At 38.0% G+C, this 18,444-nt stretch overlaps 1 protein-coding gene across 2 annotated transcripts in view; it reads right to left on the bottom strand.

The window, feature by feature from the left end:
• TRAPPC9 (trafficking protein particle complex subunit 9) overlaps positions 1 to 18,444 on the bottom strand; it is a 449,801-nt gene that overhangs the window by 379,620 nt on the left and 51,737 nt on the right. For both annotated transcript variants that reach the window (XM_054295480.1, XM_054295472.1), the window contains exons 13-16: positions 12,471 to 12,597; positions 10,824 to 10,956; positions 8,968 to 9,131; positions 1,927 to 2,079 (exon numbers count right to left, since the gene is read on the bottom strand). In XM_054295480.1, the coding sequence (XP_054151455.1) occupies positions 1,927 to 2,079; positions 8,968 to 9,131; positions 10,824 to 10,956; positions 12,471 to 12,597 (577 nt within the window). The remainder of the gene's footprint in view (positions 1 to 1,926; positions 2,080 to 8,967; positions 9,132 to 10,823; positions 10,957 to 12,470; positions 12,598 to 18,444) is intronic.

Genomic DNA, 18,444 nt, shown 5'->3' with positions numbered 1-18,444 from the left:
ATTGGATAAATGTGTATCATCAAAAACATCAGTAATTTATCCCTTCTGCAGCATGTCCTGATTACAAACAGTGCAAAAGGAAACAATTCCAGCAGCAAATGAAAGACATGGAAGTAAAAATTGCCCTACTAAAGACATTGCTTTTAAGAGACAAAAGTATTTTGAACATCATTGTAAATGTGGTTGGTCTTCAAAAGGAAAAGGTACCACAGTACCCTATGATTAAAAGTCTTGTCATAGTTGCCATTGATTTTCCAGCTCTTTACTGTTCTTCCCATCAGGCTCTTACCTCCTCTTTGGAAACTTTAGCATTTGGAAAGTTCAAAGCAATACATAAAATATAAAATAGCAACTCAAATTTCAATATACTTAGCATCCTAATAACACTTTCAAAGGACAGAGAATGCACAGCACCCACAGATACCATAGTTCCAACAAAGAAGGAATGGATCCTACTCCTTTATCATCACTAAATGAGGAAAGGCTGAATTGCTTCTGCTGCACAACCCCTCAGAGAGGCAGGAGGGAGTAGTAGGGTAAAAATGGTGTTCAAAGATTTTGTTCATCTGTGGTCCCATAAGAGCTGGATGTAGGTAAACAGAGACCAAAATCCAAATCCCAAATCCCACAAGTGTTCAGTGTCCATACCATGAAGTGTGTTATCTTCACCTCCTACAGAATAGTTGGGGTTTATGTTATTTCATCAGAAAAGCTCCTGGACAAGTGCAGCTTCAAAGCATTTTGGACACTGGGCAAAGGAAGGAAATTTTCCATATACTTGTATGCTTATATATCTATATATCAATATTTACTATGAAATCTCACTTGCCATCAAGGGGAATTCCTCAAAGTCTCAATTCCCTGGCACCTGTATTTCCCAATGTCAGAGTGGGCTCTCCTTTCACTACCAGCATTTTCCACAAGCTCTAAACTGAACTGCAGTGTAACAACACTGTGGAGTTTGTGCAGTAAAGTTCTAAAATATTTTTAAAGTATCTTTATATTTTACATTAGGGAGGTTTCAAAACCAAAATCTTTCAATCATTACTAACAACTACTATAATTTTTGTCTAAATGCATTTGCAAGGTAACTCAAAGAAATCATTCCTATTCAACCTGAATAAGCTCTGCATGTAATTTTGTTGTACTCTTCTGTAGTGAAAGATTACTTATAAAGGTAATGCAGACCTGCAAGTGGATCCTGGGAAAAAATCCAAATAAAAAAGAGTTTTTAATACAGGACTGTCTTGTTTTATCAAGGTAATTTAATCAGTGCAAACATATCAGACAAAGAAAAAAATACAGAGTAGAGTAATTACTCCAGAAAGACTGTGTGTTTATTATAAAAAGGAAATCCTTATTACAAGTATCTGGTACCTGTAATTCCAAATAATTCTAATAGAAGCAAACACTGCAGCTTCCTTTTATTCAAAATAAGTTTAAACACATGGCACTTTCTCTGCAGTACAAATATTAGGGGGATTCTGCCTTAAATTTCAATCTGTCACTTTAGGCAAAACTGCACTCAGCAATTATTAAGAATTCTGCAATCCCGGATAATTAAATAATCAACTCAATGCTATTTTTCTTTAAACCCCACTAATGTTTGTGAATTATTTTTCTTTACCCCCATAAGGTAAGGATTAAAAGAGACACCTCAAAACCACTGTCAAAAATATTTTAAAAGACAGCAGGGCATGGTCTTATGATGGAGAAGCTGGGCCAGACTCTCATGCCCACAGCTCTCTCAAAAATTCACCCTTCAATCTGCAGAGCTCAGCCAGGGGTTGACTGTGCTTTACAAGACACAAATACTCAAACATGCAGCCACATCACAAATCAGTTTAACACAAAGGGCACAGCAGTTAGCAAAGTGTTTCCAGCAGCACATAAACCCTCCTAAGCAAGGAGAAATGAAAAACTCACCATCACTGAGATCCTGCAGAAGGTTTTCTTGGCAAGAAAAGTCCAGCTTCACTTTAATGTTTACAACAAATGTTGCAATCTTTCCAGGTTTTAGAGGGAACTGGCAGAGGGTGTCTTCTAGATTCCAACTCAAGAACTCTCCATACAGCTTCTCTGTAGCAAAATAAGTAAATATTTCATAAGCATAAGCCCTGCATTAAGGAAGTTTCAGTTTTGAACTGCTGTAGAGAGTACTAACCAATCTGTCATGTCCTGTTTAAAATCTAAAATATTCAGAATTAATGTATTAAAATTAATGTAGCACTAGAAAGATACAGAAGTTACTGGGTACTGACACTGACCAGGAATCACACAGATCACAAAGCTCAAAATATGAATTTAAGTGAAGAACATCACTACCAGAAAAAAAAAAAAAAAACTGCACAATAGGCAGCATTAAATATAAACTTTAAATATAGCCTGCAGGGGTTCTAAATGTTCATGTAGTTTGGAATCCTACACAGTTCAGCTCAGGAGGTGTCACATGAATGCAGAGCACTTTTCATCAAAATAACCCAAACTTAATCAGCTGAAATTCTGAAACAGCTGTAACATCGTTCTTCAGTTATTTACTGAGCAATAGAGAAGGCTAAGAAGGGTACTGGCCTTCATCCTTTTATAAAGTCCTTTCTTAAAGCTCAGAAGCCGATTTTTATAAGACCCAGTCATTAAGGATGCCAGACAGGATTAATTGTTGACAAAAGAAAATTTGTTTAATAAATTATTTGCCATTTGTCCACTTGATATAGGGGAAAAAATAATTATTAAGTAATTAATGTAATTATTAAGTCCTTCCTCATGCCAGAACATTATACAAGGGGGGAAAACCCCAGAATTTACTGTTCATCTACACTGGGTCCTCAGTTCTAGCCAGGGTCAACCCACCCCATTCATAAATTCATCCCTATATGCAAGACCAGCCAATGCTAAATGCTACAAGAAAGTCAATTGGTACAATAAATAATCATGATGTTTGGCTGGGAGAGCCCTAAAAATATGTTTATTGATTTGTTATAGAAATGCACGTTATCTCCAAAGTATATTGGAGAATTCGTCTAAAAGCTGATTTAAACACCTTTTGAGCAGAGCTTTGCATAACAGGGACCACAGAAAGTCACACAGTTCCTCTCTACATCTGCCCAGGCTGCTTGGTAAGAGCAAGGTAATTAAAATCTGCTGTGATTTCAGAACCTTTCCAAAACCACCCTCTAAGATCCACATGTGAGGGAACAGGGAGGGCAGACTCCCTCAACTACCACAACCTGGAATAAAGGATCTTTCAAAAGCAGCAATCAGAATTCCAAATTATGTCCAAATCATGTTGATTTGCACAGGAACCTTTGGTTTCCCTTTCTAGGAAAAGAAGAAAATAAAGAGAATATTTTTTCCATTAACTTCTACATAAACAATAAAAGCTTTGCTTGAAAGACACTCTTCTCACAGAGCACCAGATGTTGTCTTGTGTCTTTCCCCAGCAAATCAATAGTAAAGATTTCTTTATTAAAAAAAAAAAAAAAAAAAAAGACAAGATAAAAATAAAAAATCCTCCCAAAAATTATTTCCTTGAACTCATTTCCACCCCACCTAATGATTTAGCTGGAACCATATCACCATTCTGATCATTTTCTTCTACTTTCATGAAAAAAAAGCAAGTTAGTAAGTATGGCACTCTCTATCCCCTTCTCCTGTAAAGTAAAATTCAATATGCTTAAGGAGTGTTTTCCCTCAATTTAAACAAAGAAGGACATATCCCAAGCAGTGGAGCACCAAACTCTTTCCAAAATGTGTTTTCATTAAGAGATCTATTTGAAGACATTACAAGTGAAAAGATTTTTGAAGTGAGAACAGCCCTTGCAGATACTTTCTAATTAACACCAGTAATTACAAGATAAGATCTAAATGCTGGAGCTAAAAGCTAAGCTGTAGATGTGGAGAAACAGCTAATTTATATTTATCTGACACTTGGTTATAGTTTAACAATGTTGACCTTGTTCAGTAATCAGCATTACAGTGAATTTTACTCTGGCTTCAGACATCTCAGTTCAGTGGCAGGCTGAACTGGGGCAAGCCGGCATTCAGCTCTTTCTCAAGCCCAAAATTTGTGTTTAGCAAACAAGTTACAAGCAACTGTTATCAGGAGTTGTAAATGGCAACCTGTTTCATTTTACTGGGTGCTAAATCACTAAAATCCTAACAAATATCACATAAAAGCTTACCCAGAAACTAACTTTGGGTCATCCTAGACCACTCTAACAGATTTTAAGGTCTGCCAAAGAAAAAGTCCACAGTGACATTTTACATAGAGAAACTTGGTAGAAATGTCTTCTGACAACACAAGAACCTCAATTCTTTTCAATCTTAAATCCCCTGGTAAATCTGGCTTTTTGCTATAGGTTATAAACTCAAAATAACTATCAGTTCTAAATGCACAGGCATTGCCATTCACACATTTTAACTTCTCCTAGACTTGGTGGATAGAAATGAACCTGCAGGACTTGTTATGCTCTTTCCAATGAGATAACACATTTAGGAAGGAAAAGAAGTTATTGCACAGAAGCAATTGTGTTCAGAGCAGAGTGAGAATATGTGAGAGGAACAACTCTGCAGACACCAAGGTCAGTGGAGAAGGAGGGGCAGGAGATGCTCCAGGTGCCAGAGCTGAGATTCCCCTGCAGCCCAGGGAAGGACTCCTCCCCCTGAACAGCAGCTGGACCAACATGAGATGAACTGAGAGCAACCCCCAAAGCCCCTCCTGGAAAGCCTGGGAAAGAGGGACTGGTGGGGGGAAGTGTTTTCAAGACATATTTTACTTTCAATATATATTTTATATTAATTTTTATATTTTCTAATTGATTTTAATATATATGAATATCTATTTTCAATATATATTTTACACGTCTCATTATCCTGTCCAATTTTGTTAGCAATAAAATTAAATTAATATCCCCAAGGTGAGCCTGTTTTACCTGTTACAAACAATGATCACTGAGTGATCTCTCCTGGTCCTTAACCCATGAGACTTTCATTGTATTTTCTTCTCCCTGGCCATTTGTGGAGGGGAGTGACAGAGCAGCTTTGATGGTGTCTGGCATCCAGCCAGGGCCAACCCACCCCAATAGCCCAACTCCAATGTGAAAGAATTTACCGAGTTTTCTTTATCAAAAATGGAAATAGATCTAGTCCTGGATATTCACAATTCTTCCTGAACCTCAGAGTAGATTTTTCATTTGTGCTCTGGCAGATGTGCTCAAAGGCCATGGGAAGAATGCAGCTGGACAGGTGAACCTGTTTCTCTACATTTAAATTCCTGAGGTCTGTCACTGCTGGGAAAGATGAGTGAGGATTTGGCTTCATCCAGGTTCATTCCATGTGTGTATCTGGGCTCACCACTCATGCTGAGATTGCCAAGTGGGCTCTTCTCAAGTCTCAAGTCTGAAAACACCAAGGTTATATTTGCCCCTCAGTGGATCAAATAGTTGGTTTATCACAGCATTTGGACTGCACTCCCTTATCTGAGACACAACAAGCCTCTAAAAAAAGCTGACTGCAGCCAAAGGGAAAGCATCCAGCTCTGCACAGGTCATCTTTCCAAAAAAAGGATTAAACTGTCTGACCTGGTGAGGGACAGTGTAAGGTGACACAGAGCTGACCCTGGCAGCAGGGACATGCGATATCCAACCTACAGATGGCCCAGCCTGGCTCAGGGGTGCAGTGAGACACTAAAAGCCATGACAGACATGACTGCTGTGGCAGCATGACAACTCCCTCTTGCTGATGTGCCTCAGGATCTGTTCTGTAACACAGAGCTGCTGAAGGACTCAGAACCCTGGGATGTCCTTTATCAACTGCACAAGGGGAGCTGCAAACTCTTATTTATCTGAGGGCCAGAGTGGAAAACCCACAGAGCTGCCCCTGATGGTGACAGAAGAGAGGTAAAGGAAGGCAAGTGTGAAAATCTTACCTCCAGAGGTTCTCATTAACATGACATCACCCACAACAATGCCAGAGGAGTTGGATTCCTCAAGGACAGTGACTGGCTATAAATCCAACATCAGTAAAAAAGAGAATGTTTGCCATTTACAGCACTCATCTTTGTGCTAAAAGCTGTGGCTCCAGAAACAGAAAGTAGGGAAATGGGTCAGGCAGGCAGCAGCTGCAAGGGATTCACAACTGCCAAGACAAAAAACCAAAGGAAATTGGGTGTAACAAAAGATGACTGAAAGCTCTTTGTGTTTGGCTGAATTGGCCAAAGCTTCTCATGGGTTCCTGAGCTGACTGGCAAGCTGTGGTCAGGCAAATACAGGTGACCACCAGCTCTCAAGGACACCTTGAGCACTTTGAACAGGCACATTTCAGTACAGAACAACTAAGGGAAAACTTCTTAACACACCATGGACACCTGCAGATGCTCTCAACTTGATGTGGAGCACCAAGAGTTTGTGTGGCTGTTTGAGATGGTTTGATGCCCAGTCCCCAGGAGTTCCATGCATGTATTCACTGAGCAAAAGGAGCTGCTGACATTACAAACCTTTGGTTCCCTGTTGGCCACCAGAATCCCATCTCACTGGAATGTCAGCCCAGCCTCATCCATTTGTATCAATTTAGGGTCATAACTCAAATGGAAGAGAGCCCATGAGAAAAGGCAAAAGTCCATCCCCAACACAAGAAAGCCCTGTTGGAAAAAGTCCCGAGGGAGCCACTGAGTTGATCACAGAACCTCTGCTGTGATGACTGAGAGAGCTGGGGTTGTTCATCCTGGGGAAGAGAAGGCTCTGGGTGGATCTTAAAGCTCTGTCCAGTGCCTAAAGGAGCTCCACGAGCTCTGGAGATGGACTTTGGACAGAGCATGCAGTGACAGAACAAGGGGGGATGGCTTCAAACTGACAGAGGACAAGTTTAGCTTAAGCATTGAGAGGAAATTCTTTCCTGCGAGGGTGGTGAGGCCCTGGCACAGGCTGCCCAGAGAAGCTGTGACTGCCCCATACCTGGAAATGTTCAAGGCCAGGCTAGATGGGGCTCTGAGCAATCTGGAATAGTGGAAGGTGTCCCTGGCCATGACAGGAGAACTGAAGTCCAAGGTCTCTAAGGTCCCTTCCCACCCAAGCCATTCAGTGACTGATTCTATGATACTCTCCAACACCTGCACACAATCACATTTGAAATAACATAATTATTGTATGCTTCATGTGGACTATTAGTTCTTCTAATTAGCCTTTTCTAGTGCTTTACAGTGTTTCCACAGCAGTCATTAAAAAAGTCACACAAGTTTCTTTTTTTCCTCCAATAACACAGATCATCTCAAGCACACAGTTCCAAATACAGGGGTGCATTTCACTTCTGTGAGACAATGCAAGAAACTGAACATTCTGCTTGACAGGACCCTGGATCACCTTAAGTCCTGCTTTCAAAAGAAGGTTAAGATGATTTCCAGAGGTCCCTGCCCACACAGACATTTCTGATTGCATGATTCTGATGGCACAGTTCTCACACTGTCAGAACAAATATCATTCAGTGCCTCTTAAAATTTACTTCTGTTTTTCTGAGAGAGGGACTTAAGTTGCATTTTTTGAGTATGCATGCTTATAGTTTACTCATCAGAAATTTTCCTTTTTCTGATAGTTATCATGCCTAATAAGATTAAAGACACAGTCAAATACACAAAGGGGCTTCATTGCAAACATCTTTGAGAGAGAAAAAAAATACAGGATGAAATAAAGTTAAAAGTTTTACTGAACTGAGAGGTGAGTGTATCAACAATTCTCCTTTTACCCCACTGCCTTTAACAAAAGTTGTCATGGAGAGATGGTGGTTTTAAAGTTGGCATGAGTCTCTTTTTCAGCATTGTGCACCCATTAACTGTAGAATGTTATGTACAAAAATTCTGATTAATATGTGACTCACAGGCCCATATATTCCACTATTTAATACATAAATTTCTCCATTTCACCTGAGTGCTGTATTTGGCTTCTCCATTCCATACATGCAGCCCCTGGCCCAGGAGGAGCATGTTGGAATTTCTGAAATAAGAACTGTACGTCATCATACATTCCAACTCCTAAACTATTCCTGGTACAAGTCTCAGACCAAAAATCTATTTTGAGATGATTGGCAACTCCTATTCTCTGAGGTTGTGGAGAAGGGGATACTCTGTTATAAAAAATCACAAGCTTGAATACTGAAATGAACAGAAATCACAAGGTATCACACTGCATTTTAATGCTTTGGCACTGACAGAATAAAACCTGCAATAAAATAAGGTATTTCTACTGTCAGTAAAGATTCTGTGCTTGTCACCTGCAGTGCTTCTGTTAACATCATTTTCATAACAATCCCTCAGAGGACAAACCAAAAAAAAAATACATCACAAAACAAAAGCAGGATTCACCTATCAGACCACTTTTTAATACTAACATGGACAGAGCAATTCAAGAGAATTATGTGTACACAGGGGATGTGCTGTATTTCATCCAGAGCTTCAATTATTCTTTTAACTCACAATAGCTTATTTTATTTATTGCCTTGTCTTTTTAAGTCTTCTCTCTATTTTTTTTCTTACTGCTCACTGAGTAAGATAGAAACAGGTTTATTTGCTTCCACTCCCTCAAGTAGGACAACATTACTGCTAATAGTAATTTATTTAATGAACTAATCAGCATATTTAGACATAAGGAGAAAATAATTTCGACCCAAGATTCTTCCTCATTACAAGTAATTGCCTCAGGATTTTTCCCCAAGTAACACTGAAATTAAATTTAGATTTCCAAAAAGCAGATGACTCTTTAACACAGAGATGGTTCTGAATTTCCTTCATCTTTCTACATTTTCTTACATTCTCTTTCATTTCTATATTTCTACAATAAAATCAAACTTAATTATTTCAGCTCTGTAATGGGGACTCTGATATTTATTCTAAACTGACCTAAAAGAAGTATAACACAAATAATCTCCCTTTCAACAGAGAAGTCAGGATAAATATTTCCCAATATAAATCAGTATACACACCCTTGGTGTTGACTGTTTTTGCTGTCACCTCCAGTTTCTCCAAAGGTTCTGTTCCAATATTTTCTAATTTAATGATGAGCTGCTGGGTCTCTCCATTGTACAGCTGGACAGACACATTAGTGGAGATTTCATCCCCTGAAGAAGGCTGAAGTGTATGAGCAGACCTAAAAATGTGACAAACAAATTATTATGATGAAAATGTTAAAAACCTGTCCTGGTTACTCTATTCACTATTTTTGGAAGACTCAGAAACTATTGCTGAAGATGCTAAATAATATTTTCCATTCCCATTTTTAGAATCATTGAGGACCAAAATTAATCATTTATGCATAAGACAAGTAAGATTTCAAGCAATATAAAATACATAGTCTAACTCTGAAAGCTTGTTAAAATGCCTGCAAAAACTGTAAGGAAGGGGAAAGGAAAAAAAAAATCAAGAGCAGGTTGTTGTATTTGTGGGATTCCCAGACAAAGGGAGGAATGATGAATCTGACTCCATGTTTTTAGAAGGCTAATTTATTATTTTATGATACTACATTATATTAAAGAAGACTAAACTAAACTATACTAAAGAATACTGAAAGGATACAGACAGAAGGCTAAAAGATAAAGACTCGTGACTCTTTCCAGAGTCTGACACAGCTTGGCTGTGATTGGCCATTAAGTTAAAACAATTCACATGAAGACAATCAATCACCTGTGGGTAAACAATGCCCAAACACATTCCAAAGCAGCAAAACACAGGAGAAGCAAATCACATAATTATTGTTTTCCTTTTTCTCTGAGGCTTCTCAGCTTCCCAGGCAGGAGAGAAATCCTGGGCAAGGGATTTTTCCAGAAAACATGACGGTGACAGCAGGTCACTACAAGGAGCAGGTTCAGTGGACAGTGCAGGGCAGAAACCTCACAGCACTGGATCCAGGGAAAAAATTCCCAGTGTGAAAGGTGGAACGGTGCCTAGAGATGAACTCTTTGGAGCAGGAATGAGGGAAGGAGGCTGCAGAACAAGACAGACGGGCAGAGGTTCCACTCCTGACTGCACCTTCTGTGCTGATGCAGAGTGGTCAGAAGGCATCGAGGATACAAGGTCAGAAGTCACTGAGATTAATGACCAATAATTCCACTTCTTTTTGCAGGTATTCCTGCCCTCCTTCCCTTTGATCCTGTCCTTCCTTACCACAAGACAAGCAGCCTCCACAAACAGGAGCAGATTTCAGTCTTTCAGAACAGATCTGTGATGAGGACTTGAAGTATTTTTTGATCATTCAGAATGTGTGCTGTCATGTACTGTTAGCATTTCAGGGCTCTGGAATTTGAGCATGTGGAGTGAAAGGGAAGAAGGAATTTCTTTATTTCCCCTCATATTGAGACAAAAATATTATGGAATTGCATACTAAAAAGGAAAACAAATTGTTTTCAGTTACTGTATAAATGTACATGTACTTATTAGTGATAAATGTACATGTATTTCTTAGTAGTTCTTCTGTGTATTTTTCTCTCTTATTTCTTTCTTTCTACTGTGATAATTCATCTGAATTAACAGTTATGCCTGGACTGGATTGTTAAGATATAAACAGTGAATTCTTGGCTTGATACATCCCTCTTTGCCAAAAACCAAAGTTTTGAGCACAAAAAATATTGCAAAATTATTCCTGCATATTTCTGTGAAATTCCATGATTTCAAGCACTGAAACAAAAAACTCAGGTCTGTAGTCTGAAGCAAATAATGGAGATTTAGATTATGTCCTGTTTTACTCAAGCATAGATGATGCACTCAGGTGGAAAAGCTTTTATTCAGCATGTGACTAACACTTAAATACAACCTAATAAAATCATCATTTAATTTAATTTTTCACCTTGGAAGGGAGGTGCTGATCTGCAGCCTTGGCAAAGCTGGAATGACTTCAACAGCGCAGCCATTGGTCTTCACTCCTGGCAGATTATCCAGAAGACAATCACTGAAGACTCCAAAAACTGAAGTATGATAACCTGAGTTTTAGAAGAAAACACCAGTTATGTTGTAAATTGTACTGTTTTCTGGCAGGTCTGAAAGTACCCAAACCACCACCTTCTCTACAGGAAAATCTTCTCAGGACACATAATATGTACAGTATTATCAAAACCATTGAAACAGCATTTATAAGTACCTGACAATGTACAAACAACACATGGTCACCCCTCTGCATCTGTGGCATGTAAAATAAAATAAACTGTAAAGAGCCTCTGATTTCTACAGTGCATTAGAAACTTCTGCAGAGATCAACATCACAAGTCATAGCACAGACACCATTTTATACCTGTCACCAAATTCCCTGGGGCACATAAAACATGTCAACCTTCAACACACATTCCCTATTTCCTCAGAAAAATGTTTACAGGAAAGAATCTCAACTACATCCAGAAGGATAAAAGAATCCTAAAGGAAATTATTAATGGAAAAAATATGCATGCATAAACACAAAAACCTGCCATGAAAGACTACAACTTCTGAAAGTTCAATTTAGTAGAAAAATACCTCTCCACTGATTCCTTACCAGGCAATATTTATGAGTTATATCTGAAGGAAAATTTGATACATTGACAAACAAAAAGCTGCCAAGTACAGAAATCAACTCCTCTACTTACAATACATTTTTAGTATGTGGAACTCAAAAGGAGACAACTACAGTACAAATGTTCTGAATGCTTTGATGCTATTTACTGAAATAGTTTCTGAGAAAAAAAATCACATGAAAAATTTTTTTATGAGCAGACACAAAAGCACTTAAGAAGAACTCAGTGAAAACAGTTTTTTCAAGTTCAAAGCCATCCTCTTTTAGAGCTTAGCTTTACCAAAATGGTTCTTATCCTGTATCCTAACTTTGCATTCCAGGAAGACATATTTAAAAATGTGATTTGATAAGATGACTCACTCCTACTACATGTTGAATCCATCCTCTCCACATATGCCTCCTTTTCTAGGTCTGCTAGCCTTTTGTAAAAGCTCTTTAATTTCCTTCCTTACTACACACACAGTTTTATTTTGGCTTATTAATGAAATGATATCTTGACTGCAACAGGCCATACACCCTGGCTAAATTGTTTCCACGGAAGCAATCTGCAAAAATTTCTGTAATCTTACATGAATACGATTAATTAAGGGGAAAAAAAAACCTGCAAGATTATCTTCTGCATTCTTAAGAAAAAAGTTACAGTAATCCTCCTCAGAAGCTTTCCAAATGAAAGCATTAATAAAGGGGAGCTGGAGTTCATTATCCTCTTCCTCTCACACATGAGATACTCCAAGAATGTGCTCGTTACTGCTGCTGCAGCCAAGTGATTCATCAGGCTGTTTTTAATGAAGCCTGGTGAAGGGAACAGATTCCCTGTGTTCCTTTTTTCTTTTCCTGACTGAGGAGAATTCAGAGTGGTGAACACACGTGTGGCAAACAAAGCCATGCAAGCCACAGGGGTGTAAAACTCAGGTTGTTCTGCCAGCAAGGGTGAGTGGAGCCATCCCTTACCATTGACAGTGATCTGCCCTGTGGTTTGGGGAACTCCAACCAGAGTCACAGGGTAGAGCCCAGATTCTGCAGGGAGGGAAAGGGCAGCAGGCAGAGACTCAAATTCTACTCCAGTTGTCAAGAGACCCTGAAAAAACACAATACACAGATAAATCCATTTATGATATAAACTTCCATTTTTATGCTACATACTTATATTTTAATCCCATGCTTTACATCAGCCAAACTTTTATGATTTATTCCAATTTACTCATAGCAGTTATTCTGGGGTTTGAGTTGCAGTGACTACAGCATGCATCCAAAATTACAGCAGGATTTGTATTCAACATGGAAATGTGTTCCAGGAACTGAGATGGGAATGAAAAACTAATAAAAATTTACACTCAAGCACAGTAAAAAAATCACAGATATCATCTGCATGATGCTGTTTTGTACCTATATTTAATTGTACCTGTGACTTTAACTTGAATATTTGATAGGTAGTGGAAATCAAATCACTATCTATCAATATTTGATAGATAGTGGAAATCACAGATCTTGCTTAGCTTTATTTACATACCCAAAATATGTTTTCTAAGAGGAAAAAAAAATTGTATTTACGGATAACAGGGCAAGTCTAGCTTAACCATCCAACCTAAATATTTCAGTGAGTTGGAATAATGCATTCATTTTGCTGAACTGATCCTCTCAAGCCTAAATGCCTGCAGTTACTCCCTTAGTGTCAGAGAAATCTTTTAGCATTCTGAATTTAAAACATGGGACAAAATGCGAAATGAAGCAGAAAAAAAAATCATTGAAGAAATTTCTAAGCGCAGCATTACTGTTCTTAGTAGACTGGGACTTTAAGCTTGGTTAATGAATTGAAGATGCTTGAACATAGAATGTGCTGATTTTGGAAAGCATATAAATCCAAGTTACCCATTGTTCTTCTATACACATATTTATTTTTGAGTAAGGATGCTACAAAGACCTCCATCAACAAAAGAAGTAAGCATAACTGGATTAAATCTTAACTCTGTGTGGATGCTTAATGAGAACTGAGAGCCCTGTTAAAGAGGAATGTACTTACTTTTGTGAAGAGAGATTAAAAAACTCACAGTTTGAGCCACAGAAAAACACATAACATATCCAAATTCTGTAAAATCTCTGTTCTAGCAATTACTTCTTTGTAGACTTGACACTCTTGAGACAACACCTAATTCACCCAAAGCTACTCTGGCTTTGTGGAAAGCTGCATTAGAGAACTCTGTCCTTGAGGCTGCATAAAATTCCATTTCCATTGTACTTGAGTTGTAAATAAATACTCTGTCACACCCTCATTTCTACTGAATTTTTGTTTTCCTCTCATTTCACATGCAGACTTCAGCTGTCAGAAACCATCCCCAAAAACACAAGTAAAACCTAACTTTGTCTTTCTGTATATTCAGCACCCATTGTATCAGAGCACTGAGATTCTTTGATTCCCACATTAATCCTTCCAGTGGGATTCACCCCACAGAAATGGGATGAACATTCTGTCTTTAATACTGATGTTGCCTCAATTTTCACCACAATTCTGCTGCTTTTGCTTTGGCTGAACCAAACCTTAGAACACAAAAAAAAATCTGGGCCCATACACTCTCCAGAACTCACTTTTAAAACTGGTACAGAGGGCTTTAAAACTTTATTTTAGTCTCAAAACCATTGATCTATCACTTGGCCTAATATTCAAATACATTTGAATTATTCAGGATTCATCTCAACTAAAAACTTTCATCCAAGGACTTCAAGTCCTGCAAAATCAGTGATTAAAACTCCCCAAACCCTCCAGTGTCTTGTTTACTATCAGCTGTAGCAAATGTAAATTAAAAAAAACTGGCAGGGACCCCTAAATATTCTCTACTGTGTAATGCAAACCTTGAAAACAAAGGGATTTTTTAGAGAACAAACACAATTTAAATGCCAAAATACCTGCACTAAGCACACACTGTGCCTGGACTAGAAATTGAAGAGCTTCAAGTGCACTAACACAAAACCAAGAAAGTAGCAGTCAATTCCTCCTCTTTCACAGTTCTACTGTTCAGTAAAACTTCCAAGTTTTGAAAAGTAAAGACATTAAGAAAACATTAAAACTCATAAAAATGGGGGGAAAAGTCAATATAAAAATCAACTAGACTTCAGATTTCCAGACATAAATTGAAATCATGACACTTACCCTTAAAACTTAGGCCACATAAGCGATTTTTAAAGGACAGTCACACATCTTAGAATGTCTGAAAGATGATTTCAAGAGCACAATTTGCTGAATTGCACAATTCTGCAATATTTGCCCAACATTGCCCTCTGGTGCCTGAATTTTTGCAGTTTAAGAGCCTAACCAAGGCTGAAGTACTCTCACATCCATCAACTAAAATATTTCAGCCACACCACCAAAAGTAGGGAAATGTGTTAGATTTCTTTTCCTGAGAGTTATTACATTATTTCAAGTAGTAATATTTAGTAATCATTTAGTCACCACTTGGTAATCATTTCTCTTTCTGACCCTACAGGAACAGATCATCCAAATCCAAGGTTTCCTCCTGGGAATATATGAGTCAGGCACACAAAAAATTGTTTTCTTTGTATTCTTATAAAACAATTTAAATTGTCTTGGAGAGAATGTATGCATGCTTTTATCACAGCATGTCTTTCAATCACTTCAAATCTCATTTTAGTTTTAGAGGAACAAAACAACTTGCATGTAAATGGCAGCATTTGGGGATGCTGTTAAAATAACAGGAGTATGTAACTGCTTTTTTTAGGCTTTACTTACCAATCCCAAATTGCAATCATTCTTTTTTTAAAGTAACACGACCTTCAAAGTTACTTTACATGCTGAACATACTTGTGTACCATGTTGTCAAATACTTTACACAAAAACTGTCAAATATTTATTTTAAAGGAAATTTTCCCTACTATTTCTAATACGGTTATTTCAGGCAGACCTAGAAAAACACCAAACACAACCATTTTTATTCTTTTCCCCCCTTCACCTTTCTTGACTAAAACATTCTCCACTAAATGTAGTGTAGCAATAATTAAACATTCTCTCAAGACAGCAGAGACAGCAAAAGATGTGAACTCAGGAAAAAGCAGTTCATGGAAACAATTTAAACCATCATAAGCAAAGTTGTGGGACTGATGATACATTCAGATTTATCAAAATTTTAGATGCTCTTTTTAAACATCAACATAGAGCTCTTGACTAATAGCACAATTTTCAATTAAAAAAAAAAAGGCAATGGCCATTCTTAAAATGGCCATTCTTAAAGCATCATTAATCAAAATACCACACCTGGCTGTGTTCAAATAAATACAGGTCCCAAGCAGAAGGAGAAACATAGAATAAAAACTTAATTCTTGAATAATAACAAAGTATTGTAAATTATAATATTCTCATGGGATAGGAGGTAGCAATTTTTTTTGTTTCTTGATATTTATTTATTAAATACAGACAGATCTACTGTCTGTAGATCTTGTAGCTTTCTTGGAACCATGGCTGTATTTTCCACACTAAGAACAAAATGCTTTCCCACAATACACAACATTACCTCAAAATTAATTACTCAGCTTTTTTTTTTTTTTTGCTTTTAATAGGAAACTTGATAAAAATATGAAAAAGAAGTTAAAATCTTAGAGAACTTAACATTTTGCACTGGATCTTCATATGTATTTTAGTACTAAATCTCCCCAGATTGTACAGTTTGCTGCTTTAAGCATTTGTCTCAAGATACAAAACAAATCCACAGGAGATTTCCCAGAATTTTTTTGATTGTTTTGGAAGGCCTGAAACATGAAGATCATTTTTTCCTGCACAGAAAACTGCAGTTATGGCAGTAACATCAGAACAAACTGCAAAAGGGCTGGAGGCCATCACAGAGAGACCTGAACAAGGCTGTACAGAAATCAACATTCCTGGCAGAAAAGGTGAAGTGGCGGCACAAATGTGCAGCTGAACACCCCATCTCCAGCTGAGCTGCACCCCAGCACCAGCATGGCAAAAATATTCTGTCGAATCCATCCCAGCCAGCTCTGGTTAGGTTCATTTTTGTCTCTCGTTCTGCTGATTTAAGGTGCCTGCTGAGTTTTATTAAAGCATTTGTTATGATCAACCCCAAGATCTCTCCTACTTCACTTTATTGCTCACACAATTGTGGGAGCTCATCACTTCCATGCTCCATGATTGAACATTTTCATTTGTCATTTTACAAACACTACTGCACTTTCCATTGGACCAGCCTTCTAACTATGTGGACAATATAGAAACAGACAGAAAATGAGCACAGAAATGGGGCAGGAATGAAGAATAGATACCTAATTAGAGTCCCAAATCAGGAATATTCATGACTGGAAATTAATAGTAAAAACAATAAAAATGGGCCAAGATCCTTGAGAACAATAAAATAAAATAACAAAAGAAAATCAATTGTTCAGGGTTTATCATCAGAGCAACACTAATCAAAGTCTTGTGTCCACAGTCTCATATCAAGCCTAGAAATTCAATGCCTTTTACTTAAGCACACCTCAATTAACCTGCATGGACTCAGCATTAATACTTCAATTAATGAAAAAGCTCTGGAAGCCTTTCCATGGGGAATCATTCTCCTTAACAACCTGTGCTCAATGCTAACTTGTTTACCATCGCAACAGAAATTCAACAAACAGAGACACAGCAGGAAAAGTACCAAGGCAAAAGCTTGGATTTCATGTAACATGAAATGAGTCATTTATCAGAACAACAAATCTAAATTGAGGGAAAGGGGGAAATTTTAAAAAAATAAAGACTGTAGATTTCAGTACAGTTATATATTGGTGAATGGTGGAGCATGGAAAGGACAAAGAAAAATTAAAGCAAGCAATGGAAAACTCAGAGATGACTGGAAAGAAGCCTGAATGATCTTGCAAAGGTGAGGTGCTGAGTCAGGCAGGAGGAAAAAAGTCGTGGGAAAAACAAGTTGAAACTGCTACTAAATGACAGAAAAGGACACACTTGCTATGAAATTGAGTCAGTGAGAGTAAATAATCTGAAAGAATCTGATAGGTGATGAGAAATCAGACAAGAAAAGGGTATGGGAACTGCAAGCATGGGTACATGTTAATAATAAAACACACCATTTTAAAATATTAACCAGCACTCTGAATTATTAAAATGAAAACAGAGGAGTTTATTCTTATGATGAAGTAATGCCTATTCCCACATTCCAGAAAGTTCACAGATGAGACTGGAAAACCAACAACTTAGGTTGGAAAGAAACTGTAGAGGTAATCCTGTTCAGCCCAGTGCTCAGAGCAGGGGCAGCTTTGGTGGTAGTTTAGGTTTTTCACATCCTGTTCACTCAAGTTTTAAAGATTTCTAAAGATGGAGGTCTCAGGTTCTCTCTGGACAAGCAGTCCCAGTGTATGATCCCCCTCCTGCCTGGGAAAAGGGAATTCTTATCAGGAAGTGTCCCAAGGCTGCAGCTCATTCCCTGGCTCTCATCCTCTGGGAAGAGCCCAGCTCTGCTTTTGCTGCACTTTCCCATTCTGGGATTGAGCAGAGCAGTAGGAATCACCCCAATATTCTTCTTCTCTACAGGCTGAACAGATGTCAGTGTTTTTGTCATTTGGGGAGCTCCAAACTGGCCTCAGTTCCAAAGAAATTGTCTCTAAAATTCCAAATCAAGGGGAACAAGCACTTTCCTCAACTTGCTACAGTCTTGATAAACAAATCTACCAAAATCAATCAATTTCTCCAAGTGAGGCCACATTAGTGAGGAGCAGAATTTCTCAAAGCACTGACTAGAGTTGCATTAATCACTTCAAAGATTTGCATCTGGTTGGCAAATTAATTCCTTTTGTGCTTTCCACTGGAACTGGAATTCAGTGGTAATGCCAGAGAGAACTTCACCACAACAACAGTAAAGAGAAGTATTGGTGCTACTACAGTTCATTTGCTCAGGGAATGGATGTTGTGTAG

Source organism: Melozone crissalis, unplaced genomic scaffold, assembly GCF_028551555.1.
Source record: "Melozone crissalis strain CALT ecotype California unplaced genomic scaffold, PUWL_Pcris_2 ptg000002l_1, whole genome shotgun sequence".
Lineage (NCBI taxonomy): Eukaryota > Metazoa > Chordata > Aves > Passeriformes > Passerellidae > Melozone > Melozone crissalis.
Note: the sequence above shows the minus strand (reverse complement) of the source record. Positions and strands in the feature narration are given on the sequence as shown.